This window comes from Scyliorhinus torazame, chromosome 21 (genome assembly GCF_047496885.1).
Source record: "Scyliorhinus torazame isolate Kashiwa2021f chromosome 21, sScyTor2.1, whole genome shotgun sequence".
NCBI lineage: Eukaryota > Metazoa > Chordata > Chondrichthyes > Carcharhiniformes > Scyliorhinidae > Scyliorhinus > Scyliorhinus torazame.
Genome location: NC_092727.1, coordinates 76,221,959 through 76,240,100, shown reverse-complemented (window position 1 = coordinate 76,240,100; position 18,142 = coordinate 76,221,959). Strand labels below are relative to the sequence as shown.

The following is an 18,142-nucleotide window of genomic DNA, read 5'->3' as shown; positions in this document are numbered from 1 at the left end:
CTTGGAAATTTGAAGGAACATTTTAAGGAATTATTTACTGTTGCAATATTTTCTGAGTTACCTTTGAAGTAAGGGGTGTTAAGAGATCCAATGTTTATTTAAGATGTTAAGCTGAGTTCATGGAATAAACAGTGTTTTGTGTTTAAAAACCCACGTGTCCATAATTATAATCCCACACCTATGGAAAAAGCCGTGTGCTAGGAAAAGCAACAAATCCATTAAAGGGAGAGGTTGGTTGAACTCCATGATACATTTTGGGGTTTTGGGGTTTTGAAAACGCCTCGCCCATAACAATTGGGGGCTCGAGGGGGATAAAAGTCTATCTGTTGGATTGGCTTTTGTGCACTTAGACAATGAAGAATTGTTTCTTTTCCAGTGTGGTATTTTAATTTAAGTGGCGAGAGTGTTGTGAACAATGGGTCTTTCAGAGGCTCAGAAGTTTTTTGGGGGTGGAAAATGTTACACATAGTACCTTACGGACAGAAACGAAAAGCAGACTGTTAGATTTGGCAAGAACATTGCAGTTAACATTACCTGAAAAAATGCGAAAAGATGAGGTAATTATGGCGGTGGCTAAGCATTTAAAGTTGCCTGAGATAGAGTTTGACTCATTGGAAATGGCACAAATTCAGTTGCAAATTGAACAAATGGAACATGAGAAAGAATTAAAGCGGCTGGCATACGAGAGTGAGAGAGAGGAAAAAGAAAGAGAAAGAGAGAGAGAGGGAAAAGAAAGAGAAAGAGAGAGAGAGGAAAAAGAAAAGGAGAGAGAAGAAAGGAGAAAAGAAAGAATAGCCCTAGCAGAACAAAAAGAAAAAGAAAGGGAGATACAGATCAGGGAAAAAGATAAAGAGAGGGAGTTTGAACTTCAGAAAATGGCCATGAAACATGACAATCAGTTAAAATTGGCAGACGTAAAGGGAAACGTACAGTTGGATGAAAGTGATGAGGATAGTGAGAAAGAGCGTCATAGTCGAAGGCTTGGTGGGAATCTATTTAAATATGTCCAAGCATTGCCAAGGTTTGACGAGAAGGAAGTGGAAGCCTTTTTTATTTCATTTGAGAAGGTAGCTAAACAAATGAAATGGCCACAGGACATGTGGGTGTTACTGATTCAAACAAAGCTGGTAGGAAGAGCTAGTGAAGTGTTTGCATCACTACCAGAGGAGGTATCTGGAACGTTTGAGGAGGTGAAGAAATCCATCTTAAGTGCATATGAGCTAGTGCCTGAAGCTTACAGACAAAGGATTATAAATTTAAGGAAAGAATTTGGTCAAACATACATGGAGTTTGAAAGGCTCAAACAGAGTAATTTTGATAAGTGGATAAGGGCTTTGAAAATAGACCAAACATATGAAGCTTTCAGAGAAATTATACTTTTGGAGGAGTTTAAAAATTCAATTCCTGATGTAGTGAGAACTCATGTGGAAGAACAGAGGGTTAAAACTGCGAGATTAGCAGCGGAAATGGCAGATGATTATGAATTAGTTCCTAAATCAAAGATTGGTTTCCAACATCAATAGGATGGGAATCCTATTGTACATGTACATGAATAGGATGGGAATAGAGGGATACGGTCCCAGGAAGTGCAGAAGATTGTAGTTTAGTCGGGCAGCATGGTCGGCACGGGCTTGGAGGGCCGAAGGGCCTGTTCCTGTTTGTTCTTTGTTTGTTGATCAGTTTCAGCCGGTGAAGGATAGAAACTGGGGACATGAGAAATACTCAAGTGGTAAAGGTAAAGGTGATCTGATGGGAGACAATAAAGAGAGTGTACCTCAGATTAAAAAATCCAGGAGGGTGGAAAAGAAATGAAAAGTTTCAGGTGTTTTCACTGTAATAAACTAGGCCATGTAAAGTCAGTGTTGGTGGTTGAAGAAAAGCACTGGGAAGGCTGATGTGGTAAAACAGGATAAGACAGTGGGATTTGTTAGAGTGGTAAAGGAAAGCCCAAGGGAAGCGAAGGAGGTGCAAATGATTGTACAGCCTGTGCAAGAAGTAATTGTTAAGAAGGTGCCAGATGTCTTTAAAGAATTTACTTGTGTGGGTAAAGTGTACTCATGTGTATCAGGAGGAGCAGGTAAAGAAGTCACAATTTTAAGAGATACAGGGGCTAGTCAATCTTTAATGGTAAGAGATGAGGAATTATGTAGTTTGGGAAGAATGTTGCCAGAAAAGGTGGTGATATGTGGAATTCAGGGTGAGAGGAGTAGCGTTCCATTATATAAGGTAAGGTTGGAAAGTCCAGTGAAGAATGGTGAAGTGGTAGTAGGAGTAATAGATAAATTATCTTGTCCAGGAATACAGTTTATCTTGGGTAATGATATAGCTGGATCGTAGGCTATGCCTACTGTGGTTGATAAGCCAGTGGAAAATCAGTCAACTGAAGTGTTGAAGGACGAATATCCTGGGATTTTTCCGGATTGTGTAGTAACAAAGTCGCAAAGTCACAGGTTAAGACAAGAGGAGAAATCAAAGAGTGAAGATGAAGTTGATTTATCAGAAATCAGGGCAATTATCAGAAACGATTTTTGATCAGATGGTTGAAAAAGAACAAGAACAGGTGGAGGATGAGGCGGATATTTTTAGTTCAGGAAAATTGGCCGAGTTACAACAGAAAGATGTAGAAATAAAATGGATATATCAGAAAGCATATACGGAAGAGGAATCTGAGAGTATACCAGAGTGTTATTACCGTAAAAATGATGTCTTGATGAGAAAATGGCAACCTGTACATATGCAGGCGGATGAAAAGTGGGCAGAAGTTCATCAAGTAGTATTGCCGGTAGGGTATAGAAATGAGGTGTTGTGAGTTGCACATGAGGTACCAGTGGGAGGTAATTTGGGAATAAGGAAAACTCAAGCTAAAATCCAGAAACATTTTTATTGGCCTGGACTACATAAAGATGGAGTTAAATTTTGTCAATCATGTCACACATGTCAAGTGATAGGGAAACCTCAGGCAGTGATAAAGCCAGCGCCCTTAATACCCATTCCAGCATTTGAGGAACCTTTTACAAGGGTCCTAATTGATTGTGTAGGACCACTTCCTAAAACAAAAAGTGGGAATCAATATCTTTTGACTGTAATGGATGTGTCTACTAGGTTTCCAGAGGACATTCCAGTACGTAATATTACAGCTAAAAGGATTGTGGAGGAATTACTTAAATTCTTTAGTAGATATGGACTACCCACAGAAATTCAATCGGATCAAGGAACAAATTTTACTTCAAAGTTATTCAAAGAAGTTATGGATAGCTTAGGAATAAAACAATTTAAATCAACTGCGTACCATCCGGAATCGCAGGGAGCGTTAGAAAGGTGGCATCAGACATTAAAGACAATGTTGAGGGTGTATTGTCAAGATTATCCAGAGGATTGGGATAAAGGAATCCCATTCGTATTGTTTGCAATTAGGGATGCACCTAATGAGTCGCCCAAATTTAGTCCTTTTGAACGAATTTTTGGTCATGAGGTAAGAAAAATTCAATTCAGGAAAAATTGGTGGGTGGGAAATCGGAAATTACACTATTGGATTACGTGTCAAATTTTAGGGAATGATTAAATAAAACAGGTGAATTGGCTAGACAACATTTAAAAGTTGCACAAAATGTGATGAAAGGGTAGCGGACAAGAAATCTAAAGTTTGTAGTTTTGCCAGTGGGGATAAAGTTTTAGTGTTGTTACCAGTGGTAGGGGAGCCTTTAAAAGCTAGGTTTTGTGGACCGTATCAGATTGAAAGGAAATTAAGTGAGGTGCATTATGTGGTGAAAATACCAGATGGAAGGAAGACTCACCGAGTGTGCCATGTGAATATGCTTAAAAGGTACTTTGAAAGGGAAGGAGAGAAAAAGGAGGTTTTAATGATTTTAACTCAAAGTGACAAACCAAATCCAGATGACTGTGAATTTGACATACCTCAAATTAAATTGGAAAATGAGGATGTTCTTAAAAATTGGGATGAATTGTTAAGTTACCTTCCAGAGGAAAAACGAACTGACCTGAAAGAGTTATTGATATCACATGGGCAAGTTTGTAGAGATAAATTGGGAAGTACTAAAATGGCTATACATGTTGTAGATGTAGGAAATGCTGTTCCTTTCAAACAACATCCATATAGACATAATCCTTTAAAATTGGCACAGGTTAACAGAGAGATTGAGAGTATGCTGAAGAATGGCATAATTGAAGTGGGTTGTAGCCAGTGGAGCTCACCCATAGTGATGGTGCCTAGACCAGATGGTACCCAACGGTTGTGTGTAGACTATAAAAAGGTGAATGAAGTTACAAGAACGGACTCTTATCCTGTCCCACCATTGAAAGATTGCATTGAGAAAGTGGGACAATCTGCTTTTATTTCCAATGTCCAGATATGGAAAGAGCATTTAAAACATCATATGGAGTTCTTCGATCGACTTCAGGAGGCGGGTTTGATGATGAACCTAGCCGAAAGTGAATTTGGAGAAGCCCGAATCACTTTCCTTGAGGAATTTCCATACCCTCAAGACGAAGGGAAATAATGCGATCTCCTAGCATGAATGAATTTGATCGAACAGTTGTGCAAACCTTTTGTGGCGTGATTACTCCACTGATGGAATTGCTGAAGAAACGTAAAAAATTTCAATGGACAGCGGACTTTCAACAGGCATTTGACTGCCTGAAAGCTGTGGTAACCAATATTCCTGTATTGGAGAATTGCAAGGGGCTCTGTGGTCAGATTGAACTAATTTATCTGATTCTGAAGAGAAATGCCGAGGAGTAGAGGAATGGATGGATCGTGCAGAGACTTTGTTCAAAGAAACTGTCAATCGAGAAGAATTTCGGTTGGAGGAAGAAGAACAAAGAAAAATGGACTATATTATTATACCTGTTTGCATGTGTTGGGTTTTTTAAAACGAAAAGGTATATTTACTGTGTGCATTTCTTCGTGGATGGTGCAAAAGTCAAAAATGAAACCATCTTGAAGTTGATGCTTTGTTTTTTTTTCTTGGGGGGCGGTGTCATGGGAGAGTACCTTTAAGACATGGATGTTTAAGCAATGTACCTTTAAGAAAACAGTGAGGTCAGAGAGTGGGTGGAGCTGAGGTCAGGTCAGCCATTTTGCAGTTTAGTTTTGCAGTTTGAAAAAGCAGCTTGTGTGTGTCTGTGTGTTTCCAGAGAGCTGCAGTTGCAGTTTGAAAAAGCAGCGTGTATGTGTCTGTGTGTTTCCAGAGAGCTGCAATTGCAATTTGAAAAGCAGCTTGTGTGTGTCTGTGTTGGAGTGAGCTGGATCTCGGCCATAAAAGACCATCTCTGGATCATTTGGGTGATTAAACTTATAATAGTGAAGCCTTTAACCTGATGTGATTTTGTTTAAAGGTGTTAAGTCTCTTGGAAGTTTGAAGGAACATTTTAAGGAATTATTTACTGTTGCAATATTTTCTGAGTTATCTTTGAAGTAAGGGGTGTTAAGAGATCCAATGTTTATTTAAGATGTTAAGCTGAGTTCATGGAATAAACAGTGTTTTGTGTTTAAAAAGAACGTGCAGACTCCGCATAGACAGTGACCCAAGCAGGGAATCGTACCTGGGACCCTGGAGCTGTGAAGCAACAGTGCTAACCACTGTGCTACCGTGCCGCTCCTCTGCCTCTGGTCCCAGTATGGCCACTTGCGAGCTGTGCCTCTCTGCTCTTCCCCTCTCTTCTGCGAGCAACACGTTGTTGAACAAAAGAGCAGAGTGGTGAGGCGAGAGTGAGTGCCCTTGACATCAAGATAGCATTTGATCCAGCACGGCACCAAGGAATCTTTGGGAATCGAGGTGGGGGGGGGGGGGGGGGGGGGGAGATTTCCGCTGGTTGGAATCATACCTGGCACAACAAAATATGGTTGTGGCTGTTGGAGGTCAATCATCTTCGTACCAGAGCATCACTGCAGGTGTTCCTCAGGGGAGTATCCTAGGCCCTGGCATCTGCACCTACTTCATCAATGAGCTTCATTCCATCAGAAGGTCAGAAGTGAGGATGTTCGTGATGATTGCACAATGATTAATACAATTTGCAACTTCTCAGATACTGAAACAGTCCCTGTCCATATGAAGCTGGGTCACTGGCTGTGCAGAGTCTGCATGTTCTCCCCGTGTCTGCGTGGGTTTCCTTTGGGTGCTCCGGTTTCCTCCCACAGTCCAAAGACGTGCAGGTTAGGTGGATTGGACATGTTAAAAATTGCCCTTAGTGACCAAAAAGGTTAGGAGGAGTTATTGGGTAACGTGGATAGGGTGGGTGGAAGTGAGGGCTTAAATGGGTCGGTGCATACTCGATGGGCCGAATGGCCTCCTTCTGCACTGTAGGTTCTATGTTCTAAGCAAGACATGGACAACATTCAAGTTTGTGCTGATAAGTGGCAAGTAACATTTTTGCCGTCAACTACCAAGGAATTACTATCTCCAATGAGAGTAAATCTAACCATCTCCCCTTGATATCAAATGGCATTACCATCACTGAATCCCCCACATCATCATCCTGGGGCTTATTATTGACTGGAAACTGAACTGGACTAGCCATATAAATACTGTGGCTACCAGAGCAAGTCAAAGGCTGGGAATCCTGTGGCAAGGAACTCACTTCCTGACCCCCCAAAGCCTGTCCACCATCTACAAAGCACAAGTCAGGAGTGCGCTGAAATATTCCCCGCTTGTCTGGATGAGTGCAGCTCCAACAACACTCAAGAAGCTCAACGTCTTCCAGGACGTAACAGTCCTGCTTGATCAGCAACCCATCCACAACCTTAAATGTTCACTCCACCACCACCGACGTACAGTGGCAGAAGTGTGCACCATCGACAACAATTCTCGCTAATTCTCCATCAACGGCCCCTTCCAAAACTACAACCTCTTTCACCAAGAAGGACAAAAGAAGGGGCAGCATGGTAGCATAGTGGTTAGCGCAATTGCTTCACAGCTCCAGGATCCCAAGTTCGATTCCTGGCTTGGGTCACTGTCTGTGTGGAGTCTGCATGTTCTCCCCGTGCCTGTGTGGGTTTCCTCCGGGTGCTCTGGTTTCCTCCCACAGTCCAAAGATGTGCGGGTTAGGTGGATTGGCCATGCAAAATTGCCCTTTGTGTCCCCAAAAAAAAGGTTATGTGGGGTTACTGGGTGTGTTACCAGGGATGGGGTGGAAATGTGGGGGTAAGTAGTGTGCTCTTTCCAATGGCCGGTGCAGACTCGATGGGCCAAATGGCCTCCTTCTGCACTGTAAATTCGATGGAAGTCGCCACTTGTCAGAGCATTGGTGTCTCAGGATGGTCACGGTGAGAGTAGGCACTGGAGTTTGCAGTTTTAGCTGTCTTCCCAGAGGTTCAGCATGCAATAGATCGAATGCATTGCTGACAATTCAGACAGTTTGGGTGATGGTGAATATTACTTGGCACTCAACAGCCCAAGACGATAGGTTGTCCTGGTCTCTTACATTTGAACACAGACTGCTTCATTACCTGAAGTGTTGCTCATGGAACTGAACATTGTGATGGGCTGACTACAATATATTGTGTAAACCAGGAAGTGTGGAGGTGAAGAGAAATCGATTCTGAACACCATGGGCTGGATTCTCCTAAAATGGAACAATGTCCCCACGCCGAGGTAAGAACTGGCGTTTCACTCCAAAGATTCCTATAAAAAAGATGAGCCTGCAGGGGCTAGCAGGGACCCAGAGTGATTCACGCAGCTTTAGCTGCGGATCTGGGCCCCCACCCTTCTGGTTTTGAGTCCGTGCATGCACATGGCGGTGACCTCCAGCAGCCGCGCGAGCACCATGGTGGACACGGGCCGCGGAGGCAGATGCGAAATGTAGGCCCCCCCCGATCGGCCGTGCGCCCGAAGATACGACCACCCCGATCTGTCCCCCGGCTGCCTATAAGCAATTTTTAGCTCGTCTTTGGACTGTGGGAGGAAACCAGAGCACCCAAAGGAAACCCACGCAGACACGGTGCCCGGTCCCCCCCCGTCCCCCGTCCCCCCCCGCCCCCCACCAGGGCGGCCGCGGAATGAGTCCGCAGCAGCCACACGAGCTTCCCGAACGGCGATAAATGGTTAGAACCATGCCGTCGGGAACTCGGCCGGTCAGGAGTGGAGGATCGCAGGGCGGGCCTCTGGTAATGGCCCCCAGCTGCGCGTGTACTCCGCGAACACGCTGATTCTCGGGTCCTGAAGAATCGCTGGACCGGCGACAGGCCCGATTTCAGCGTGAAATTGGACTGCCCCCGTGCCAAACGCGATTTTGGCGCGGAGCTGCAGAGAATCCAGTCCCATGTTCTGAATACCATCAGTGGCAATCAAAATATTTTCTTACAAATAATTATCTCACCTGTATTAAAACCAATCTCATTGACCATTTTTTTCCAGGAGTTGTACAGCATCAGGAATTTATACTTGGCACCATCTATCTTTACTGACACATCCTTGGGGTCAGAAATTGCCATTCTAATTCTAGAAAAAGGAATTAAAAGTTAAATATTAGAATGACAACTAGGACAAGTCCAAGCAAATTGAAAGTCAATCAGTGGAGTTACCTGTCCTGTGTAGTTTTCAGTTTCTGGAGAGAAAGAAAATAGAGATATTAATAGATTCATCATCACAAGGGGCGATAAACAGTCAGGAGGTGTTTCCCAGCCATGTTCAAAGTATTTATAGTTTCATTTTGTTTTTGTATTTTTGATTAAATTTTGATTAAATCTCGTTTGCCCCTCTTGAAACCATTCACTGATTCCACACATTTCTTTTTAACAAGCCCTAAGAAAGTTCTATCATTAATTTCTCTTTTTTTTGTTAGTGGAGACTTTGTGTTTATGCAATGAATCAATGATCATATTTCACCCAATGTAACAGCATATACTCCCAGCACATACAGCGCGGGGATACAAAGTAAAGCTCCCTCTTCACTGTCCCGATCAAACACTCCCAGGACGGGTACAAGACAGGTTAGATACAGAGTAAAGAACCCTCTTCACTGTCCCGATCAAACACTCCCAGGACAGGTACAGGACAGGTTAGATACAGAGTAAAGAACCCTCTTCACTGTCCCGATCAAACACTCCCAGGACAGGTAAAGGGCGGGTTAGATACAGAGTAAAGCACCCTCTACACTGTCCCCATCAAACACTCCCAGGACACCTACAGCACAGAATTAGATACAGAGAGTAAAGCTCCCTCTGCACTGTCCTGATCAAACACTCCCAGGACACGTACAGCACGGGGTTAGGTACAGAATAAAGTTCCCTCTACACTGTCCCCACCAAACACTCCCAAGGCAGGTACAGCACGGGGTTAGTTACAGAGTAAAGCTCCCTCTACACTGTCGCCACCAGCAAAGCCCACAGGAAACTTGATTTAAACGAATTAATCGAATGTGGGTAACACTGGCTGGACCATCATTTATTGCCCAAACTGTATGGCTTGCTGGGCCACTTCAGATGGCAGTTAAAAGACAACCATATTGCTGTGGGTCTGGAGTCACATGTAGGCCATCCTGGGTAAAGACGGGTAATGTGAAGCACATTAGTGAACCAGATGGATTTTTACGACAATGGTTTCATGGCCACCAGTAGACATTTAATTCAAAATTTTTATTGAATTCAAGTTTCACCATTATCGGTGGGACTCGAAATGGGTCCCCAGAGCATTAGAACATAGAACATAGAACGATACAGCGCAGTACTGGCCCTTCGGCCCACGATGTTGCACCGACATGGGAAGTCAAAAAACAAAAGCCATCTAACCTACACTATGCCATTGTCATCCATATGCTTATCCAATAAACTTTTAAATGCCCTCAATGTTGGCGAGTTCACTACTATTGCAGGTAGGGCATTCCACGGCCTCACCACTCTTTGCGTAAAGAATCTACCTCTGACCTCTGTCCTATATCTATTACCCCTCAGTTTAAGGCTATGTCCCCTCGTGCTAGCCATTTCCATCCGCGGGAGAAGTCTCGCACTGTCCACCCTATCTAACCCTCTGATCATTTTGTATGCCTCTATTAAGTCTCCTCTTAACCTTCTTCTCTCTAACGAAAACAACCTCAAGTCCATCAGCCATTCCTCATAAGATTTTCCCTCCATACCAGGCAACATCCTAGTAAATCTCCTCTGCACCCGTTCCAAAGCTTCCACGTCCTTCCTATAATGAGGTGACCAGAACTGTACGCAATACTCCAAATGCGGCCGTACCAGAGTTTTGTACAGCTGCAACATGACCTCCTGACTCCGGAACTCAATCCCTCTACCAATAAAGGCCAACACACCATAGGCCTTCTTCACAACCCTATCAACCTGGGTGGCAACTTTCAGGGATCTATGTACATGGACACCGAGATCCCTCTGCTCATCCACACTTCCAAGAATTTTACCATTAGCCAAATATTCCGCATTCCTGTTATTCCTTCCAAAGTGAATCACCTCACACTTCTCTACATTAAACTCCATTTGCCACCTCTCAGCCCAGCTCTGCAGTTTATCTATGTCCCTCTGTGACCTGCAACATCCTTCCACAATGTCGACAACACCACCGACTTTAGTGTCGTCTGCAAATTTACTCACCCACCCTTCTACGCCCTCCTCTAGGTCATTTATAAAAATGACAAACAGCAACGGCCCCAGAACAGATCCTTGTGGTACGCCACTTGTCACTGAACTCCATTCTGAACATTTCCCATCAACCACCACCCTCTGTCTTCTTTCAGCTAGCCAATTTCTGATCCACATCTCTAAATCACCCTCAATCCCCAGCCTCCGTATTTTCTGCAATAGCCTACCATGGGGAACCTTATCAAACGCTTTACTGAAATCCATATACACCACATCAACTTCTCTACCCTCGTCTACCTGTTCAGTCACCTTCTCAAAGAACTCGATAAGGTTTGTGAGGCATGACCTCCCCTTCACAAAGCCATGCTGACTATCCCTAATCATATTATTCCTATCTAGATGATTATAAATCTTGTCTCTTATAATCCCCTCCAAGACTTTACCCACAACAGACGTGAGGCTCACCGGTCTATAGTTGCCGGGGTTGTCTCTACTCCCCTTCTTGAACAAAGGGACCACATTTGCTATCCTCCAGTCCTCTGGCACTATTCCTGTAGCCAATGATGACATAAAAATCAAAGCCAAAGGCTCAGCAATCTCTTCCCTGGCTTCCCAGAGAATCCTAGGATAAATCCCATCAGGCCCCGGGGACTTATCTATTTTCAGCCTGTCCAGAATTGCCAACACCTCTTCCCTGCGTACCTCAATGCCATCTATTCTAATAGCCTGGGTCTCAGCCTTCTCCTCCACAACATTCTCTTTTTCCTGAGTGAATACTGAAGAAAAATATTCATTTAGTATCTCGCCTATCTCTTCAGACTCCACACACAACTTCCCATCCCTGTCCTTGACTGGCCCTACTCTTACTCTAGTCATTCTTTTATTCCTGACATACCTATAGAAAGCTTTTGGGTTTTCCTTGATCCTACCTGCCAAATACTTCTCATGTCCCCTCTTTGCTTGTCTTAGCTATCTCTTTAGATCCTTCCTCGCTACCTTGTAACTATCAAGCGCCCCAACTGAAACTTCACACCTCATCTTCACATAGGCCTCCTTCTTCCTCTTAACAAGAGATTCCACTTCTTTGGTAAACCACGGTTCCCTCGCTCGATGCCTTCCTCCCTGCCTGACCGGAACGTACTTATCAAGAACACGCAGTTGCTGTTCCTTGAACATTACCCTGGGTCTACTAGTTCAGTGACTATAACACTACACCACCCTTGATCAAGCCTGATACTGAGCATAACGATCTCAAATATGTATCAGCTTAATTCCCTTTTTGAGTAATGAGGTGATCATCTGACTTTGAAACATTGGGCATGATTCAACGGGAAAAAACAGAGTCCACTTTTGGGAGTGTTTCCGTGTAGCGGAATGTTTCTCAGCGCCTGCAGCGCCGAGAAAGACCCCGCTATCCAATGACACTTTGGTGTTTTTTTGGCCTCGGCGAGGAACACCCCCTTGAGGACACACATACATAATTTCCTGCACCGACTGAGCCCAGCACGCCAGCACACAAAGGCTACTCGCGGATCGAGGCACCATTTTTAAAGGCAGCCCCATTGTTTCCCATTGGACCTGCTCCACTTTACCCAACTTGCCTCTTCTGGGGTCCTCGGGCCCCACCTCTTAAGAGCAAGGTGCCCCGATTTGACCCTGACATGGCCAATCTGGCACCTGTGCACCTTGGCACTGCCAGCCTGGCACCCTGGCATGGCTCCAGCCACCCTGGAAGTGCCACCCAGGGACCCAGGCAGTGTCCCCCCCCCACAAAGGTGCAATTACACTGGTGCATGTTTGTGTGGACCAGAACTAAATGGCGCTGGTCGAGGCCTCGCTGGGGAGGCTGTTAGTTCCTGGACACCGGGAGAATCCACTGCAGACATATTTAAATAATCCTAATGGCTCAATTAAGTATGCTACGCTGGATCTCACCCAGCGAGGGCGAGATGCAGAGTGCGACGTTTCGCGAGGTTCGGTTGAAGCTCGCGAGACGTCTCAAGTATCGCGATTCTCACGAGAAGCGCCTCTCGTGAGATTCAACAGCCTTGTCACGTCACCAAGTCAGGTGTGACGAGGCTGGTAAATCTCGCCCGTTATTAGGTTTGTCCTTTATGATATTTGATTTCATTTTCGTGGAAAGTAGAATTCGTGCAGGATCAGAAAAGTTAAAAAGGAAATCTCAAAAATACAGCATTTACTAATGATTCATGAAAGACTGGTGTAGGGTTCAGAATGGACTGGCGTGGAATTTCTAACGAACCAGTGTACGGCTCATGACGGGTCTGTGTAGAACATCTGAGAGAACAGTGTCGAACTACTGAGGGACCGGTATGGGGTTCCTGAGAGACCGGTGTGTATTTCCTGAGGGATCGGTGTCGGGCTTTGAGGGAGCAGTGTGTGGCTCCTGATGGTCAGGTATCCTGGCTCTAATTCTGTCATTCACCTTTGCCTAGCTGTGCCTTTGAAGTCAAGAATTTTATAAACAACAACCAATCAATATTAAGCCCTAGACTGTTGTTTTGAAATATAATTGGTTTCTCAAGTGAGATTCAGCCTGATGAATAGAACACTTACAAACCATCACCTGCCCCCTGGCTAAGGGCAGAGACCTAGGGCGCACTAATGGAAATTGGAACAGTCTCTCCTCCCTGCCTGCTCCAGTATTTGTGGAGCTGCATGCTTGAGGAGTGTGAGGCATGGTTTCTTAATAATTAACTCCCCTACTCCCCATGTGCAGATAACTCTGACTTTCATTTGTCTTTTCCCTGACACTGGGGGGGTCTCCCAGGGGTTGGAGGCCCCTAACTGCATGCCCTTTAGGTGGTGCCCTAACACTGCTGGTGCCACCTAGGTGCTAGTCTGACACTGCCAAGGTGCTAAACTGGAATATTTGGGGTTTGTGTGTATGGGCCCCCTGTGTGGGTGTGGGAGAGACCTTCCCATAATGTTTGGGATGCCATTTAAAAATGGTGCTCCGATCTCTTGCTGCACTGGGGAATTCTGGCGACCGGAACTCTCCACACTCCACATTAGGGCATTCCCCGTTCAGGCTCCTTATACGTTGTGAGATGTGTTTCTCAGCACTACGAGCGCCGGGAATCATGTGGCTAAATGCGTTGTCTATGGGACTTTGTTCCCTTTTTGGAGAATCATGCCCTATGATTGCAGTTAGGCCACTGGTAACAAAAATCACCAGCACGCACCTGTATTCACACAACAGTCACAAGCATCAACCAATTTCCCATTGAAGATGAGCAGTTGATAGCGATGTGGCAAGGGTGGGGGTGATATTAGATACATAGATGTCTGCCATGTATCTGACTAGGTATAAAATACCTCACCATTAGGAATATTATGGCATCTTCCTGAGTAAGGTCCTCACTGACTGATTGAATGGTGTCTGATATTGAAGTGGATTCGAAAGCCAGTTGCATGATGATTTCTTCCAGCACTGTGAAGTGCTGCCAAGCGTCATTGTGAAGCTCCTGCATAATGTTCTCCTCTTCCAGTCTCAGGTACTCGTGAAGATGCACAAAGACCCTTCCAATGCGCTGCTCTGTCAATGATACTTCATCCTAGAGGAAGGGACCACAACACACAGTGTTAACCTGAGGAGGTGGAGGAGGACAAGGAGGCAGATGCTGCATGAACAAAGGATTGGGGAGGGGTTGAATGCAAAAGTAAGATAGAGGTGAAAAGAGCTTGGAGCTTCTGTGGTTAAATTCCCAGTGTGGGTCTGAGCTTTGATTGAACCACCCTAGCATGGTGAAACCGTAAGTTGGATGCAAAGTAAGATTGTCAATTCTGGTTGGATATATTCCTGGCGGTGTCATTACATGAGCTCTTCTGCGGGATTCTCTGTCCCACTGCACCACATTTCTGCCTCACCCTGCTGATGGGATGCTCCGTTAGGCCGGCCGGTCAATGGGGTTTCCCATTGTGGAGCATCCCGCCGGCAGAGAATCCCGTCCCATGTCTCCATTCATTTTGTCGACATTTTCCTTTCATTGGTGAGCTGAACTTGTGACGTATCATCTTCCAGTAGCCAAACCAGAAGAAAACAGACCGAGCAAGGCCCAATTAAATGATTCTTGTCTGTCAACTAAACAGCCATTTTTACCTCATGTCTAATACTTTTATAACTAACAAGAAATATTCTTTGGACACTTTTGTTTAAAAACACCACTTATAATGCCCTATGACTACTCCAAGGTTGGTCACAGCAATATCCTGGAGTTTAATCAGCTGGAATGTAAATGCTTGGTTCTGCTTTCTCTCCTGTGTCCTCACCATTATTTATCTTTCAACCAACATTACTTGAATACATAATCTTTTGATGATCACATTGCAGATGGTGGATCCTTGCTGTGTACAACTCGACTGCTGTATTTTGCCACTTTACATTTAAAGTTACTTAATTGGGTCTAAAGCAGTTTGGCATGATCATAAATCATAAAAGGTGCTATATAAATGCACGGTTCTTTCAATATTAATTAAAGAATAGCCATCAAACCTTAACTCTTGCAGCTGAATGTCTGGTATTTGTTCTGTGATTATAGTTACGTGGGGAGCCTAGGTTACAACAGTACCTGTTGTGCGACGCTGTTCATCCACTATTAATTGGTGAGAGGCTATGCACTCGTGACCTTGTATTCAGTCTCACACAAAATCCACGTTCTCCAGCTTCCGGTTATTTTCCATTTTAATTCCTCTGCCCCAGTCCCAGTGTAACAGCAGCTTCTTCACTACCCCAATAGAGCTCAACAAAACAGCACCTCACCTTTGCACCCTTGCAGACTCAATTGTTCATCATTTCCGACCATACCTCCACTTCCACCTTTTTCAAAAATATGTGGTAATGTTTCTGCTGTTGCCATTTACACCTCCTCTAGACACATTGTTCAATTTTTCACTTTCTCAATTGCGAGCCCCTTTTTGCCTTGTGCCATCATCATTTCATCCTTCTTGCTTTCCGCCTCATCACCGATCTTCCCTTTTGTCCTTTCCATTCTCCTCCACCCCATTCACCTTTTTATCTGCCTCTGTATTTTATTGAAACCTGTTGCATCTTTGACTACTTCAGTTCTGATGAAAGGTCACAGATCTGAAATGCTCACTGTGTTTCGCTCTCCACAGATGCTCCTAAGTATTTTCAGAACTTTCTGTTTTAACCCACATTCTCCAGTCGAGTCACCAGTTAGCAATCAGGAGCTGGAGTCTTCACAAGATTCTTCAACTAACTACTCACAAAAGGGACATCATTTGAGAGCGGCACTGAAAGCATATAACAATTGCTCATCAATCTACCTCAAGCCTGCTGTACACACTCGATGTTTTCTGCTTGTAAGAATCAGTTAAATATGATGGCTGAAGAGAGCTAACTCAGAAACTACAGAATGATTGGTGGAGTAACTCAACAAAGTGTGTGAGGATAGGGCAGCATGTGGCACAGTGACACTGGGACTGCGGCGCTGAGGACCCGGGTTCGAATCCCGGCCCTGGGTCACTGTCTGTGTGGAGTTTGCACATTCTCCCCATGTCTGCATTAGTTTCACCCCTACAACCCAAAAGATGTGCAGGTTAGGTGGATTGGCCACGCTAAATTGCCCCTTAATCGGAAAAAAATAAATTGAGTACTCTAAATTTATTAGAAGAAAAAAAGTGTGTGGGGACGCATGAAACACTGGTGTCTGAACCAAGGGATCTCATTTATCACCAGCACTGCCTGAGAAGCTCAAGCAATGGTCCACCCTCCTGGAGTGCCGTTGAACGTTCTACCTCCTGATTAAGGTTGGCTTTACATGTTAGTAATTTCATGGGTTGGATCATGACCATGTTCAAGACTCACGCACCATCAACTGTGTCAGATTCTCCTCATAGTTAGCCTTTATTATTTGGTGATGAACGTGCTTCTTTTTCAATGATTCCACCATTAGAGCCAGTTCATGCTGAAGGAAACAAAAAAACATGCAGTTTAGTAATGCCTTCACTGGTCTAGAAAATAGTCCGTAAAATATAAATTCCTGTCCCAGGGACCCACATCAAAGGAATTGAAAGACCAGGGCTAGAATTCTCCGGCAGTTGCGATTTTCTTCAGGGTCGTTGTAAGAAAGTCAATTTTCAAAGGGGCCAACTATTTACACTGCATGAGAAAACAATGCTGTTTGGCTGGTAAGTCGACTCTGAATGGTTGAGGTATTGCCATGGAGAATGCACCAGGGAACTATTGCCCCCCCCCCCTCCTGTTTTTGCTTAATTCACAAAAGATGCAATGATTGGACATATTACTTTTGCCTACATAAGTAACTGAAGGGACGAGAGTCAGTCTCCCATGAGAATCAGTGGAGGAGGCTATAGTGCAAGGTAAGTGGAGGGACCTCACTCGGGCCAATCAAGCTGACCCAGTGTGGGCAAGGGTCCTGTCAATCAGAGTTCAAGTGGTGATGGCTCTTTCCATTGGGGATCCCAATGAGAGCACAGGATGCCTGAACAGGAAGGATTCACCTTGAGCTCCCAGACTAGTGGATTCACCATATTGGTAAATTATCAGCTGTGGTGGAAGGCCCTGAAGTGGCCATTAATTGGCCATCTAAATGTCTCAATTAGCCCAAGGCTGGGTGGGGTACCAAACTCCTACTCTGATGCTAGTAGAATGCCAGAAGAGGAGGATAGGCAATGGACATGGACTAACCCCCCTCCCCCACCCCCCACACCCTATTCCCCCTCCCCAACCATCCCACCCATCATTATGCACCTCTCTTCCTGCCAGCTGCATCCTGTATTGTAACATTTCAGCCTTTAAGGTACCAGGGGATACAATGCCTTGGAGTTAGGTTACATAGAATGGCAAAACAGGTATGAGAGGTTAAATGGTTTACTCTCGGTGTTCTTATAGAATATAGGAAGATAAGAAATAAGAATGGGTCCCTTGGTTCCTTCAGTCGTGAGCATATTCATTAACTGAGCATCCACAGCCCCCTGAAAGATTTGCTAGTATCTGAATGAAGAAATGACTCCTCATATCAGTCTTCAATGGCTGACTCCTTACCTTGAGACAATGCTCCCTAGTTCGATAGGCTTTACCGCCAGCAAACTTGTTTCTCAGAGTTTACCCTGTGAAGCTCTTGAACAGTTTTATACATTTCAATGAGATGAGATCACCCCTCTCTGTTTTCTAAACCCTAAAGTTTATAGGCCACTGTAATCTTCGGTGAACTGGATGTTCTGAATTATGAACTTCATAAATCGAGGACAGATTCTCCATTTGGGAGACTAAGGGCTGGATTCACCGATTTTGAGGCTATGTCCGGAGCATGTGTCCAATCTTATGATGAAAAAGTCGCGCCTTACAACATGGCGCTGGCCGCGTGCGGATCTGGACTGCCAGATTCTCTGGCTGATCGCCGAATGCGTTTTCGGCGTCGGCAAGCAGAGAATCTCACCCTTAATGTTGCCGCCAAACTGAATAGTGTGTCATTTGCATTTCCATTGGGCCGCTATTCGTTCAGCGATTCAGGACATATTAATGGCCAGCACTCAGCCCAGGTGAATTCAGAACAATTTCCATTCCCGCTGGCATCTGATTCA

At 44.6% G+C, this 18,142-nt stretch overlaps 1 protein-coding gene across 3 annotated transcripts in view; it reads right to left on the bottom strand.

Annotated features, from left to right (window-relative positions):
• The window catches only part of LOC140398358 (nuclear factor 7, brain-like), a 162,123-nt gene that overhangs the window by 2,548 nt on the left and 141,433 nt on the right, over positions 1 to 18,142 (bottom strand). For 2 of the 3 annotated variants that reach the window (XM_072486949.1, XM_072486948.1), the window contains exons 3-6: positions 16,408 to 16,503; positions 13,897 to 14,130; positions 8,540 to 8,562; positions 8,335 to 8,456 (exon numbers count right to left, since the gene is read on the bottom strand). In XM_072486949.1, coding sequence (XP_072343050.1) covers positions 8,335 to 8,456; positions 8,540 to 8,562; positions 13,897 to 14,130; positions 16,408 to 16,503 — 475 coding nt within the window. The remainder of the gene's footprint in view (positions 1 to 8,334; positions 8,457 to 8,539; positions 8,563 to 13,896; positions 14,131 to 16,407; positions 16,504 to 18,142) is intronic. The other variant, XM_072486951.1, reaches the window with a different exon arrangement.